Below are 17,198 nucleotides of genomic sequence, written 5' to 3' on the forward strand. Positions count from 1 at the left end.
GGGCGCCGGAAGTTGGCAGACCCGTCAGCGATCTTTTTTTTGTCTCCCTGTAATGTTTGTCTGATCTTGAACGGGATTGTGCTGAAAATCTAATTTCCCCTTGGGAATTAATAAAGTACTTCTGAATCTGACCGAGCTGCAAGTTTTCACTGCAAAATCTAATGATGTTTTTTACAATGTATGTAAAAAATATAATAATCAAATGTAGAGATGTCCGATAATATCGGACTGCCGATATTATCGGCCGATAAATGCTTTAAAATGTAATATCGGAAATTATCGGTATCGGTTTCAGAAAGTAAAATGTATGACTTTTTAAAAGGCCGCTGTGTACACGGCCGTAGGGAGAAGTACAGAGCGCCAATAAACCTTAAAGGCACTGCCTTTGCGTGCCGGCCCAGTCACATAATATCTACGGCTTTTCACACACACAAGTGAATGCAAGCATACTTGGTCAACAGCCATACAGGTCACACTGAGGGTGACCGTATAAACAACTTTAACACTGTTACAAATATGCGCCACACTGTGAATCCACACCAAACAAGAATGACAAACACATTTCGGGAGAACATCCGCACCGTAACACAACATAAACACAACAGAACAAATACCCAGAACCCCTTGCAGCAATAACTCTTCCGGGACGATAAAATATACACGGATTTGTATTTTAAACCACCTGGGATACTATATCCTCTTGAAAATGAGAGTCGAGACGCGAAATGGACATTCACAGTGACTTTTATCTCCAAGACAATACATCGACGAAGCTCTTTAGCTACGGAGCTAACGTGATAGCATCTGGCTCAAATGCAGATAGAAACAAAATAAATAAACCCCTGACTGGAAGGATAGACAGAAGATCAACAATACTATTAAACCATGGACATGTAACTACACGGTTAATAATTCTCAGCCTGGCGAAGCTTAAGAATGCTGTTGCTAACGACGCTGAAGCTAACTTAGCAACCGGACCTCACAGAGCTATGATAAAAACATTAGCGCTCCACCTACGCCAGCCAGCCCTCATCTGCTCATCAACACCCGTGCTCACCTGCGTTCCAGCGATTGACGGCGCGACGAAGGACTTCACCCGATCATCCGTGCGGTCAGTGGCTAGCGTCGGCTAGTGCGTCTGCTATCCAAGTAAGTCCTCCTCGTTGTGTTGCTACAGCCAGCCGCTAATACACCGATCCCACCTACAACTTTCTTCTTTGCTGTCTCCATTGTTCATTAAACAAATTGCAACAGATTCACCAACACAGATGTCCAGAATACTGTGGAATTATGAGATGAAAACAGAGCTATTTTGTATTGTATTTAATGGTGTACCAATACTTCTGTTTCACTGGCTACGTCACGCGCATACGTCATCATCCAAAGACGTTTTCAAGCGGAAGTTTAGCGGGAAATGTAAAATGTCACTTTATAAGTTAACCCGGCCGTATTGGCATGTGTTGCAATGTTAAGATGTCATCATTGATATATAAACTATCAGACTGCGTGGTCGCTAGTAGTGGCTTTCAGTAGGCCTTTAAAGTCCAAATATTAAAAAAGGAAGTATATCGGTGCCGTTCAAAAACATGACTAAACTAACAGCTCTTTTTGACGAAGCACTCGTCTCATTCCAGCCATGTGTGCGTAATGTGGTGCCTGTAAATCATTTGGGACACGAGGTGAACGTACCACTTTGTCAACACTTAAAACACTATTAAGGGCGCGTCTGTTAGACATGACACACATTAGGTGTCACAAGCCAAGGGCATGATAACAACCGGGGGATCGCCAGCCCCGCCCCTCGCGCTGCCCTTGTGTCGTAAATCTCAAGACTGTCTGTTTGCTTACAATTTCCCCGCTCATCCATCACCGCGCTTGTTAAAAACCCCCACCAGTTTGCATACAGTACATTTGTCAGCGTGCGAGTGGAAGCTAAAAATAGTTTTCAAGTGAAACACCCCACAGCACACCCTGTTCCCCACTCAATCCCTCCTTTGCTTACTTCACAACATTTTGCATGCCATCTGCAAACATCTGCTCTTGCAGCATCTTCACACCTGACCAGCCGTGTTGAAGGCAAGAAATGAAAGGAGATTGAAGGAGAGGTAAGAAGATACTCACTCACACAGGCAGGCATGGTGATCGCCTCACAAACTAGTTCCTCATTAGCTCCTCCGCTGCGGTGGTGGCATCGCTCTGCAGCTTGAAGCTTCTCTCTACTTCTTCTTTTAATCCTCAATGGCTCCTTTCCCACCACCACCACCACTACTACTACCACACCTCTGTCTGCACACTCAAGAGTGAGGAGCGGAGCATCTTACAATAACCGCACCTGCACCCCCGCCCCCCTCCAGAGTTGCAGCTCTCCCCAAACTGGTAAAAAAAAAATGGGGAATGCTTGCACATTCACAAGTGCAGAGGGAAGCTGAGCTGAGCAGCCAATGACACAAGAGGGAGGGCTGGAGACAAAGAGTGGGAAGCGCGACAGACATATAAGATGGACAAAACACCCTCATGCAACTTACACACCACAGAAAGAGGGATCCACCTTTAGACACATGACTTCATCCACTCAAGCCCACCTGCAACCAGGGGCGTGCACACACACACACACACACACACACACACACACACACCTGCAACCAGGGGCGTGCACACACACACACACACCTGCAACCAGGGGCGTGCACACACACACACACACACACACCTGCAACCAGGGGCGTGCACACACACACACACACCTGCAACCAGGGGCGTGCACACACACACACACACACACCTGCAACCAGGGGCGTGCACACACACACACACACACACACCTGCAACCAGGGGCGTGCACACACACCTGCAACCAGGGGCGTGCACACACACACACACCTGCAACCAGGGGCGTGCACACACACACACGCACACACCTGCAACCAGGGGCGTGCACACACACACACGCACACACCTGCAACCAGGGGCGTGCACACACACACACACACACACACACACACACACACACACACACACACACACACACACACACACACACACACACACACACACACACACACACACACCTGCAACCAGGGGCGTGCACACACACACACACACACACCTGCAACCAGGGGCGTGCACACACACACACACACACACACACACACACACACACACACACACACACACACACACACACACACACACCTGCAACCAGGGGCGTGCACACACACACACACACACACCTGCAACCAGGGGTGTGCGTGCACACACACACACACTTGCTGAGTGCTTCAAAAATAGCTCCATATGACTTCATTGAGGGGCCGTCCTCCCCCACTCCTGCCCCGCCCCACTTAGGACAGAGGAAGAAGGGGACTCATTCATTTTGCATCAAGGTGAAGGAGAGCACAAACAATAACTTCATCATTTACTCATGCTGAGATTTCACTTTCAATGGAAATCCCAGCCAAATGAATGATGGCCAAGCATCATAACGCCTGCAACATAGCTGTAGAGAGCCCCCGCCTACATGTTCAGTTCATCATTAACATACACCTCTCTCTCTCTCACACAAGCCTCGTCAAATATGATGGGCATATTCATATACAAATGTAACAACAACAAAAACCCCTACAAATGAAATCTTCAAAACAAGTACAGTACTTGGTTGCATTCTTCAGTGCAAGCTTCCTGATAAGATCTCTGAGCAGGCAGGCTTGGACTCTAGCGCCCTCTGGTGGCTGCAGGAATAAAGCCATGAAAATACTCCCTGCTCTATTGACAACACATTGGTTATTTGAATTACTACCAGAGGTGGGTAGTAACGCGCTACATTTACTCCGCTACATCTACTTGAGTAACTTTTGGGATAAATTGTACTTCTAAGAGTAGTTTTAATGCAACATATTTTTACTTTTACTTGAGTATATTTATAGAGAAGAAACGCTACTTTTACTCCGCTCCATTTATCTACATTCAGCTCGCTACTCGCTAGGGATGATACTTGAAACCGGTTTTCCCGGTTGTTTGATAAGAAAAGAAGCGAGTCCTCGGACTCGAATCCCTTTTTGAGAACCGGTACCCGTTATCGAGACCACTATAGTAAAGAAAAAGAGTTGGTTCTTTATTCGAATCCCGTCCCGACCAGAAATGCTCCGTGGGACATCACAAGAAATGACGTCACGTAGCTCAGTCATTAGGCGCAGATAGCAAAAGCAGGAAAACAATGGACGGGAAAAAGCGCTCCAAGGTGTAATAAAGTTGAAAACAAAAGCTAGAATCCAATGAATAACTTTACTGAGAGATTTGAGCAGGGTACAAACACATGACCAACACTTTTACCACCAACCGGAAACATAGCAACCAGGCTAGCAACGCACCTCCTTTACGGCAGCTGTCGCAACCTTCTTCAAGCAACCGCAGCACATACATATACCGTAATTTCCGGACTATAAGCCGCTACTTTTTCCCCTGGTTCTGGTCCCTGCGGCTTATACAAGGGTGCGGCTTATTTACGGCCTGTTCTTCTCCGACACCGACGAAGAGGATTTGGGTGGTTTTAGTACGCAGGAGGAAGACGATGACACAATGATTAAAGACTGACTTTTCATATACGGGTAGGCTGGTTATTTTGATAACGTACAGGCGAGCACTTTGTATTACTTTGCACCGTTGTATTATTTGTACTCTGCACGAATGCTGTTCGCCATGTCAAAGATGTGAAAGTTTGATTGAATGATTGAAAGATTTATTGTTAATAAATGGGACGCTTTGCGTTCCCAAACAGTCATCTCTGTCCCTACAATCCCCTCCGTAGTAGCAGGAACCCCTATATACTACGCTAATTACACTATATACTACGCTAATTACACTATATACTACGCTAATTACACTATATACTACGCTAATTACACTATATACTACGCTAATTACACTATATACTACGCTAATTACACTATATACTACGCTAATTACACTATATACTACGCTAATTACACTATATACTACGCTAATTACACTATATACTACGCAAATTACACTATATACTACGCAAATTACACTATATACTACGCTAATTACACTATATACTACGCTAATTACACTATATACTACGCAAATTACACTATATACTACGCTAATTACACTATATACTACGCTAATTACACTATATACTACGCTAATTACACTATATACTACGCTAATTACACTATATACTACGCTAATTACACTATATACTACACTAATTACACATCAAAACCCTGCGGCTTATAGTCGGGTGCGGCTTATATATGGAGCAATCTGTATTTTCCCCTAAATTTAGCTGGTGCGGCTTATAGTCAGGTGCGGCTTATAGTCCGGAAATTACGGTATATACAACACATCTCCCTTTTTGAACTTTTGTTTTCCTTTCCTTGTAAACGTTACAAAATCACACTGTATATGTGTTGTCTGTCTAATTATAAATAATGCAGACGAGGCGTGTTGGCTGAGTTCTTGACGTTTACTTTCACAGCGTGCTCATAACCTCATTCTTAGCTGCCGGGTGACGACATGCAACAACACTTTTCGGGGCTACCGCGCATGCTCGTAACTCCCGTTGCATGCTGGGTAGTGTAGTTGTTATATTCCCTAGCTCAGGGGTCGGCAACCCGCGGCTCTAGAGCCGCATGCGGCTCTTTAGCGCCGCCCTAGTGGCTCTCTGGAGCTTTTTCAAAAATGTATGAAAAATGGAAAAAGATGAGGGGAAAAAATATATTTTTTGTTTTAATATGGTTTCTGTAGGAGGACAAACATGACACTAATTGTTATAACACACTGTTTATATTAAACATGCTTCACTGATTCGAGTATTTGGCGAGCGCCGTTTTGTCCTACTAATTTTGGCGGTCCTTGAACTCACCTTAGTTTGTTTCCATGTATAACTTTCTCCGGCTTTCTAGGACGTGTTTTATGCCACTTCTTTTTCTGTCTCATTTTGTCCACCCAACTGTTAACGTTGTGCGTGAAGGCACAAAGGTGAGTTTTGTTGATGTTATTGACTTGTGTGGAGTGCTAATCAGACATATTTGGTTACTGCATTAATGCTAGCTAATCGATGCTAACATGCTATTTAGGCTAGCTATATGTACATATTGCATCATTATGCCTCATTTGTAGCTATATTTGAGCTCATTTAGTTTCCTTTAAGTCCTTTAAATGTATATCTCTTGACACACTATCTGTATGTAATATGGCTTTTAATTTTTTGCGGCTCCAGACAGATTTGTTTTTGTATTTTTGGTCCAATATGGCTCTTTCAACATTTTGGGTTGCCGACCCCTGCCCTAGCTCATAACATCTTTCCCCCTATAAAGAAATAATGTTAACTCAATAAAGTGTATTTCTTTTTTTAGCTTTAACTTTTCATTTGTTAGCATTGTAACCACATTTGCAAACAACTTTTCTCTTCATAGAATTTTCTTTCAATAAAGAAATAAAGTACAAAAATGTCAAAGCATCATAACAAACAGTTATGTTCCAATAGCAGCAGAAGTGCACTTTTTGGAGAGCTGTATTACTTTCAGTTTTGTGCCCAAGGGACTGATTTTATTTAACACTATATTATTATTTATACACCTATAGTGATCACAGAGACAGCTTGTTTTTGTGTTACTGTATATATTTGTTTTTATGAAAAATCCCACTTAATATACTTTGGGTAACAGTCAATATTTATTTATTTTATTTTATTTTTTTAGGTGGGTAACAGTTAATGTTTATTTATTTATTAGATTTTATTTTTTTCTTATATAATAAAAGTGAGCTTTTGTTAAACCAAATATTGTGTTTTTTTTCCCGTATACAACAACCCATCTGGACTCCATAAGAGAATCGATAAGGAATGGGTTTGATAAGAGGATTCGATAATAGGCTGGAACTCGATAATTTCTTATCAAACATCATCCCTACTACTCGCTACTGATTTTTTTGATCTGGTAATGCACGCTTTGTTTGATTTGGTTTGTCAGACAGACTTTCAAAGTAGGATCTATCGCATGCCTGCGTTTCACCAATCGAATGCAGTCACTGGTGACGTTTGACTCCGTTTCACCAATCAAAACAGAGCCAGGCGGTCACGTGATTAACTGCACATAAAGTTTCAGCGGCAAACAACAAGCTTAAGCTTACATGAACTCAACATCAAATTTGAGGAAGCACGTGGCGGTAAGTAACGTTAGTAGATATTTTGGCTGTCACCGTAGGCTGATGTTAGCTTCTCTGCTATGAATCACTGTCAAATGTACCAAGTGTGGGGACAGTTATTAACGCACTGCAGCCTCACACACACACACACACACACACACACACACACACACACACACACACACACACACACACACACACACACACACACACACACACACACACACACACACACACACACACACACACACACACACACACACACACACACACACACACACACGCATAGAAACACCAATCAGTGTGAATTAGATTACACACACACATATTGAGATACAGACACACACATTAGCACACAGACATGTGAATTGGATTACACACACACAGACTGAGATACAGACACACACATTAGTACACAGACATGTGAATTGGATTACACACACACATATTGAGATACAGACACACACATTAGTACACAGACATGTGAATTGGATTACACACACACATATTGAGATACAGACACACACATTAGTACACAGAAATGTGAATTGGATTACACACACACAGACTGAGATACAGACACACACATTAGTACACAGACATGTGAATTGGATTACACACACACATATTGAGATACAGACACACACATTAGTACACAGACATGTGAATTGGATTACACACACACATATTGAGATACAGACACACACATTAGTACACAGAAATGTGAATTGGATTACACACACACAGACTGAGATACAGACACACACATTAGTACACAGACATGTGAATTGGATTACACACACACATATTGAGATACAGACACACACATTAGTACACAGAAATGTGAATTGGATTACACACACACATATTGAGATACAGACACACACATTAGCACACAGACATGTGAATTGGATTACACACACACCGACTGAGATACAGACACACACATTAGTACACAGACATGTGAATTGGATTACACACACACATATTGAGATACAGACACACACATTAGTACACAGACATGTGAATTGGATTACACACACACATATTGAGATACAGACACACACATTAGCACACAGACATGTGAATTGGATTACACACACACAGACTGAGATACAGACACACACATTAGTACACAGACATGTGAATTGGATTACACACACACATATTGAGATACAGACACACACATTAGCACACAGACATGTGAATTGGATTACACACACACAGACTGAGATACAGACACACACATTAGCACACAGACATGTGAATTGGATTACACACACACAGACTGAGATACAGACACACACATTAGCACACAGACATGTGAATTGGATTACACACACACAGACTGAGATACAGACACACACATTAGTACACAGACATGTGAATTGGATTACACACACACAGACTGAGATACAGACACACACATTAGCACACAGACATGTGAATTGGATTACACACACACAGACTGAGATACAGACACACACATTAGCACACAGACATGTGAATTGGATTACACACACACAGACTGAGATAGAGGTTTGCAAATCACTTGGCTACAATACAGCTGATGACACGTAACGTTCCTGGAGAGATGGCATTTATGGCTCTCTGAAAGGAGAGCCGGATCTTCAGGAACTGTTCCTTTCAAGGAGTCGTTCAAAAGACTGGCTCATTGTTATATTTATTTTTATTTTTTATTTTTAGAAGTAATATATTTTCTTCTTATCAAAGAAACAATCACTGGCAGCCGATATAAAATAAGATTTGGATGAGAAAGATGGAAAATGACACATTCCACCAACATATTCTCTATGGATGGCATTTATTCTGAAACTTTGATAATACTTTATTTAACTTGTAAACATTCCATAAGGTCAGGCCTGGTCAAGTATTTTGACTCAGGGGGTCAAATTTAGAGAAAAAAATGTGTCTGGGGGCCGGTACATCTATTTTGAGGAACACTAATACAAAAGGTCTGATTGAATGTTAAAAACGTTATGACAGACCACCTTAAAAACGGAATGGAATTAAACATTTTTTTTACTGAATGAGACACCCAGAATGAAAAATAAAGAATGTGGGATTTACAATATTAACTATGAAGGATAAAACACTGAATATTGACAACATATGAACGTCACACCCCCTCTCCATCCACATATTTTACAATCAAGCGAAACGTAACAAAAATGCAACAAAAACAGCGAAATATGAACGCGAAGGGTAAAAAAACCTCCACCTACTATCTGATATGTCTGATATATCACTAAGCTTTAGAACTCTGTGGTAAAAATCTACTTCCACGTCTGTTGCTGACACCCACATTTCAGGCTGACGCTCGGTGGAAACGCTCCCCACCCACACTGCTTGGTGCCTCATCTGAGCTGCTGTGACTTACATTACCATAGTAGAATAGAATAGAAAGTACTTTATTGATCCCTGGGGGAAATTAAGCACCACAGTTAGCTCACAATAGACAATAACTAATTAGATTACCATAGTAACTAATTAGATTACCATAGTAACTAGTATATCATGCAAAAGCGCAGATTACAACCATTGAAATACTTAGTATAGTTGAAGACTATAGTAAGTCATTAGAAAACATGAGTGCACATCATAATGGCAGCTACACTTTACATCTTAAAGGCCTACTGAAATGACATTTTTTTATTTCAACGGGGATAGCAGATCCATTCTATGTGTCATACTTGATCATTTCGCGATATTGCCATATTTTTGCTGATAGGATTTAGTATAGAACAACGACGATAAAGTTCGCAACTTTTGGTCTCTGATAAAAGAAAGCCTTGCCCCTACCGGAAGTAGCGTGACGTAGTCAGTTGTTCGCCTCCTCATATTTTCCTATTGTTTTCAACGCACCTAGAGCGATTCGGACCGAGAATTTGACGATTACCCCATTAATTTGAGCGAGGATGAAAGATTCGTGGATGAGGAATGTTAGAGTGACGGACTAGAATGCAGTGCAAGACATATCTTTTTTCGCTCTGAGCGTAACTTAGGTACAAGCTGGCTCATTGGATTCCACACTCTCTCCTTTTTCTATTGTGGATCACGGATTTGTATTCTAAACCACCTGGGATACTATATCCTCTTGAAAATGAGAGTCCAGAACGCCAAATGGACATTCACAGTGACTTTTATCTCCACGACAATACATCAGCGAAGCTCTTTAGCTACTGAGCTAACGTGATAGCATCGTGCTTAAATGCAGATAGAAACAAAATAAATAAGTCCCTGACTGGAAGGATAGACAGAAGATCAACAATACTATTAAACCATGGACATGTAACTACACGGTTAATAATTCTCAGCCTGGCAAAGCTTAACAATGCTGTTGCTAACGACGCCATTGAAGCTAACTTAGCAACTTAGCAACCGGACCTCACAGAGCTATGATAAAAACATTAGCACTCCACCTACGGCAGCCAGCCCTCATCTGCTCATCAACACCCGTGCTCACCTGCGTTCCAGCGATCGACGGCGCGACGAAGGACTTCACCCGATCACAGATGCGGTTGGCGGCTAGCATCGGCTAGCGCGTCTGCTATCCAAGTAAGTCCTCCTTGTTGTGTTGCAGTAGTCCGCCGCTAATACACCGATCCCACCTACAACTTTCTTCTTTGCAGTCTTCATTGTTCATTAAACAAATTGCAAAAGATTCACCAACACAGATGTCCAGAATACTGTGGAATTATGAAATGAAAACAGAGCTTTTTGTATTGGCCTCAATGGGGGAGCCATACCTCTGTTCTACTGGCTACATCACGCGCATACGTCATCATCCAAAGGAGTTTTCAACCGGAAGTTTAGCGGGAAATGTAAAATGTCACTTTATAAGTTAACCCGGCCGTATTGGCATGTGTTGCAATGTTAAGATTTCATCATTGATATATAAACTATCAGACTGCGTGGTCGCTAGTAGTGGCTTTCAGTAGGCCTAAAAGAAGGTATAAAAGAAAGGGCATCTCTATCCTCCTTCAAAACCGCAATAAAAGTTCACCTCCAGGCAGCTACAACCCTAAACTAAACTAACCTCCAGGCAGCTACAACCCTAAACTAAACTAACCTCCAGGCAGCTACAACCCTAAACTAAACTAACCTCCAGGCAGCTACAACCCTAAACTAAACTAACCTCCAGGCAGCTACAACCCTAAACTAACACCCTCCCCGGATTGTAAATAATCAAATGTAAACAATCAAATGCAGATACTTTTTCTTATGCCTTCTGATCTCTCTCTCTCTCTCTCTCTGTCCACTACTTGCTGTCTATACCCCCCCCCCCCTCCACACCCCTGATTGTAAATAATGTAAATAATTCAATGTGATTATCTTGTGTGATGACTGTATTATGATGATAGTATAAATGATAGTATATATCTGTATCATGAATCCATTTAAGTGGACCCCGACTTAAACAAGTTGAAAAACTTATTGGGGTGTTACCATTTAGTGGTCAATTGTACAGAATATGTACTTCACTGTGCAACCTACTAATAAAAGTCTCAATCAATCAAAAAAAAAAAAAAAAAAAAGCCTCTAAAGATCTAAAAAAATATTTGGGAATGTCCGGCGGGCCAGATTGAAAAGCCTAACGGGCCGCATGTGGCCCCTGGGCCTTAATTTGCCTAGCTGTGGATAAGGTGGTGTCGTATACCATCCCATATGCATTGCCAATAAGATCACTGTTACTCACCAATAAAACTTTGTGGATCACAAGTACAGAATACTATATAAATAGTAGATAAGACATGTACATACACATATTTACTCATTGTTCACTATCTAATGTATACAATTGAATACAAGTTAGCACAAGATAAAGAGGTGAGATCACCCTGCACGAGTGTACTCAACTATTTGACAGCAGAACAATAACCCTGCACGAGTGTACTGAACTATTTGACAGCAGAACAATAACCCTGCACGAGTGTACTGAACTACTTGACAGCAGAACAATAACCCTGCACGAGTGTACTGAACTATTTGACAGCAGAACAATAACCCTGCACGAGTGTACTGAACTATTTGACAGCAGAACAATAAACCTGCACGAGTGTACTGAACTATTTGACAGCAGAACAATAACCCTCCACGAGTGTACTGAACTATTTGACAGCAGAACAATAAACCTGCACGAGTGTATTGAACTATTTGACAGCAGAACAATAACCCTGCACGAGTGTACTGAACTATTTGACAGCAGAACAATAACCCTGCACGAGTGTACTGAACTACTTGACAGCAGAACAATAACCCTGCACGAGTGTACTGAACTATTTGACAGCAGAACAATAACCCTGCACGAGTGTACTGAACTATTTGACAGCAGAACAATAACCCTGCACGAGTGTACTGAACTATTTGACAGCAGAACAATAACCCTGCACGAGTGTACTGAACTACTTGACAGCAGAACAATAACCCTGCACGAGTGTACTGAACTATTTGACAGCAGAACAATAACCCTGCACGAGTGTACTGAACTATTTGACAGCAGAACAATAACCCTGCACGAGTGTACTGAACTATTTGACAGCAGAACAATAACCCTGCACGAGTGTACTGAACTATTTGACAGCAGAACAATAACCCTGCACGAGTGTACTGAACTATTTGACAGCAGAACAATAAACCTGCACGAGGAACACTTAACTTGTCCCAACTGTGCTTACACTAACTGGGCTTTGAATTGGTTTGGTGTCGTCCTTTTACATTCTATCTGCCCTACAGGATCACAATCTGCTCTATTTAGAACCTATCAGTTTACATCCTGATGTACATACTGTTCTTGTGGTACTCCTTGGGCTAAATCAGGAACCTCCGCTGCCACATTTTGTGCCATCTCATGTGTGCTGGTATGACACTTAAGTTCCTGGAATCCTTCAATTAAAAAAATAAATACAAATCCTGCTATTATTCCTTTGCCTATGACTCATTTTTAGTCCAGTTGGGTGGCGCTCACATTCCTGGGCAATTGTTATATCAGTGTTTCCCACACATTCATTTATTTGTGGCGGCCCGCCACGAAAGAATTAAGGCCGCCACAAAAAAAAAAAAATGTTTTAATATATATTTTTTTTTTAATTTTTTTGTTTGTTTGTCCTGTCCAGCTTCTCAGGCAAATCATATAGTTGATGTAGATGTAGATGATCATATAGTAGATGTAGATGCCCATATCGGCTGTTCACATTTACTTTACAAAAGAGAAGTGTAGGATCAAGATTTTTGGAGCTCTTTGTTCAGTGGATCAGATGTTTGATGAAGCTTTGTGTCTATCTACCACCACTACTGTTTTCTGTTTATTTGTTACTGACTGTGGCAGGACACCTCTGCCTCTGTTTCACTTTATGTTGCTGGTAAATAATATGCTTGTAGTAGTAGGCTAAAGTTAAATTATTTAGTATGCACTAATTAAAGGGGCAGAGCTTTAAGAGACATTTTAGCTTTTAGATTTTATAAGATATATTTTTTGTAAGAACCACAATTAATAATGAATAACTTATTGTTCAAATCTGTATATAAATATGTACATAAAGTGTTGTAATTATATTGTAAAATGGATGGATGGATGGACGTTTAAAACAAAACTGTTATTATTAATTAGTAAGTATACATTTTTTGAGCCTTTTTAGAGAAAATCATATCATTGTAGTAAATTATGCAAATTACTCAATGATGTCATGATGACCACGCCCATAGCTACGCCCATAGCCACGCCCCCACCGCCACAGGTATCTTAGCAGTTTATGGCAAACACTGTATATACAGTGGTGGTCAAAAGTGCACATCCACTTGTAAAGAACATCATGTCATGGCTGTCTTGAGTTTCCAGTCATTTCTACAAGTCTTATTTTCTTGTGATGTAGTGATTGGAGCACATACTTGTTGTTAGTGATGTAGTGATTGGAGCACATACTTGTTGTTAGTGATGTAGTGATTGGAGCACATACTTGTTGCTCACAAAATACATTCATGAAGTTTGCTTCTTTTATGAATTTATTATGAGTCTACTGAAAATGTGAGCAAATGTGCTGGGTCAAAAGTATACATACAGCAATGTTAATATTTGCTTCCTTGGCAAGTTGACCTGCAATAAGGCGCTTTTGGTAGCCATCCACAAGCTTCTGCTTGACCACTTGACCACTCATCTTGACAAAATTGCTGCAGTTCCGCTAAATGTGTTGGTTTTCTGAGATGGACTTGTTTCTTCAGCATTGTCCACACGTTTAAGTCAGGACTTGGGGAAGGCCATTCTAAAACCTTCATTCTAGCCTGATTTAGCCATTCCTTTACCACTTTTGAGGTGTGTTTGGGGTCATTGTCCTGTTGGAACACCCAACAAGACCCAACCTCCGGGCTGAAGATTTTAGCTTGTCCTGAAGAATTTGGAGGTAATCCTCCTTTTATCATTGTCCCATTGACTCTCTGTAAAGCAGCAGTTCCATTGGCAGCAAAACAGGCCCAGAGCATAATACTACATACCACCATGTTTGACGGTGGGCATGGTGTTCCTGGGATTAAAGACCTGACTTTTTCTCCTCCAAACATATTGCTGGGTATTGTGGCCAAACAGCTCCATTTTTGTTTCATCTGACGTCACATGGACAAAAATAAGACCTTCTGGAGGAAAGTTCTGTGGTCAGATGAAACAAAAATGGAGATGTTTGGCCACAATACTCATATATTCAACAAGAAGCTTGCTAGAAGCTTGTGGATGGCTACCAAAAGCGCCTTATTGCAGGTCAACTTGCCAAGGGACATGTAAGCAAATATTAACATTGCAGTATGTATACTTTTGACCCAGCAGATGTGCTCCCATTTTCAGTAGACTCATAATAAATTCATAAAAGAAGCAAACTTCATGAATGTATTTTGTGAGCAACAAGTATGTGCTCCAATCACTACATCACAAGAAAATAAGAGTTGTAGAAATGATTGGAAGCTCAAGACAGCCATGACATGATGTTCTTTACAAGTGGATGTACACTTTTGACCACCACTGTAAAATGTCTCGCAAACACGGCTTCCAACTATAAATCGGTTTTAATCGTTCACCTAAAAAAGCCGTTGAAAAGATTAGACTGGTGAACATCACATCTCTACTCCTCCTGTACGTGCGACGCGACCGCTCAAAGTTCCGTGGCAAGTCCAACTAATGACACCCAATACAAGAGATGCAAGACCAGTTCTAAACACAGTCTGATTAATTCAATAATAACTTTAGGGTATTTATTAATGTAGTTGTAGAATTGAATTGAATTGAATCCTTTATTGTCACAGTCACATTGTCACCAACAGTTTAGCAGCTCCGCGTTAAGGCAAAGCACACAAGAAACTACAACAATAGAAACATAAAAACAATACAAAAATACGAAGTCACAAAAAATAAAACAGTAGTGCAAACGTGTGTGTTGTAGTGCAACGAGATGTAGTAAGTGTAGAACTTTATTTTACACTACTGTTTATATTAGATGTTATAATATAATCATTTTTGTACAGCAAGGCTATTTATTCCACTCCATGAATGACATCGGATCCAAATACCGTATTTTTCTGACTATAAGTCGCAGTTTTTTTCCTAATTTGCCCGGGGATGCGACTTATACTCAGGAGCGACTTATGTGTGAAATTATTAACACATTAGCGTCAAATATCCAATAATATTATTGATGTCATTGACGTAAGAGACTAGACGTATAAGATTTCATGGGATTTAGCGATTAGGAGTGACAGTAAACGTATAGCATGTTCTATATGTTATAGTTATTTGAATGACTCTTACCATAATATGTGAGGTTAACATAGCAGTTGGTTATTTATGCCTCATATAACGTACACTTATTCAGCCTGTTGTTCACTATTCTTTAGACATTTTAAATTGCCTTTCAAATGTCTATTCTTGCTGTTGGCTTTTAGCAAATACATTTCCCCAAAAAATGCGACTTATACTCCAGTGCGACTTATAGATGTTTTTTCCTTCTTTATTATGCATTTTCAGCCGGTGCGACTTATACTCCAAAAAATACGGTACTTTGGGAGCTAATTCATGTCAGTATTATGAAAATAAATGTGTTGAGAAGTCAACAGAAAATACATTCATCCCAAAAAAGACAGAAATAGAGACCTTAAGATGTTGCTAAATAAATGATAAATGGGTTATACTTGTATAGTGCTTTTCTACCTTCAAGGTACTCAAAGCGCTTTGACACTATTTCCACAGTCGCACACTGACGGCGGGAGCTGCCGTGCGAGGCCCTAACCACGACCCATCAGGAGCAAGGGTGAAAATGTCTTGCTCAAGGACACAACGGACGTGACGTGGTTGGTAGAAGGTGGGGATCGAACCAGGAACCCTCAGGTTGCTGGCACGGCCACTCTCCCAACCTCGCCACGCCGTCCCCTGACATGACAGACAGCCGCCGTACTTTTAACACTTTTCCTGCCTTGCATTCAGTTCACTCATTATTTAGTAGCTACGAAAAGTTGCAAATACCTGTCGTGGTCCCGGCCGACCCCCCACACGCGGATGTTGCTGATTGGCTGAGAGTGGAGAAGGCTTCGATCATCCGGGTCGACGAGATTCAACATGCGGTCCTGAAGCACCAGCAGCATCCCTTTACCCTGTGAGAGCACAAAAACACACCAATATGTGTTTGTTGTGCAAGTATTGTTGTACTGATGTAATGTTGATGACAACTGACCTCTCCCCAGACTCCAGCCGAGTCTCGAATGTCTCTCCTGCAGTAGGACAGTTGTCTGATACACTGATGCACCGCCACACTGCTTCTCCCCTCACACAGGTCTTGTTCGGCCATCTCCACCCAGCCCAAGGAGCGCACTGGGAATGACTTACAGTTGTGCACAAAAAAAAATTGTTTTGAAAAAAAAAAAAGAACATTTTTAAAAAGACTGTATTTTTCGGACTATAAGGCGCACTTAAAGGTCTACTGAAATGAAATGTTCTTATTTCAACGGGGATAGCAGATCCATTCTATGTGTCA

General features: G+C 41.2%; 1 protein-coding gene across 1 annotated transcript in view; it reads right to left on the bottom strand.

Annotated features, from left to right (window-relative positions):
- LOC133649166 (amyloid beta precursor protein binding family B member 2) overlaps window positions 1-17,198 on the bottom strand; it is a 190,917-nt gene that overhangs the window by 128,685 nt on the left and 45,034 nt on the right. Inside the window, exons 7-8 of the mRNA XM_062045998.1 lie at window positions 16,899-17,045; window positions 16,691-16,818 (exon numbers count right to left, since the gene is read on the bottom strand). Of these exons, the coding sequence (XP_061901982.1) occupies window positions 16,691-16,818; window positions 16,899-17,045 (275 nt within the window). The remainder of the gene's footprint in view (window positions 1-16,690; window positions 16,819-16,898; window positions 17,046-17,198) is intronic.

Source organism: Entelurus aequoreus, linkage group LG04 (genome assembly GCF_033978785.1).
Source record: "Entelurus aequoreus isolate RoL-2023_Sb linkage group LG04, RoL_Eaeq_v1.1, whole genome shotgun sequence".
Lineage (NCBI taxonomy): Eukaryota > Metazoa > Chordata > Actinopteri > Syngnathiformes > Syngnathidae > Entelurus > Entelurus aequoreus.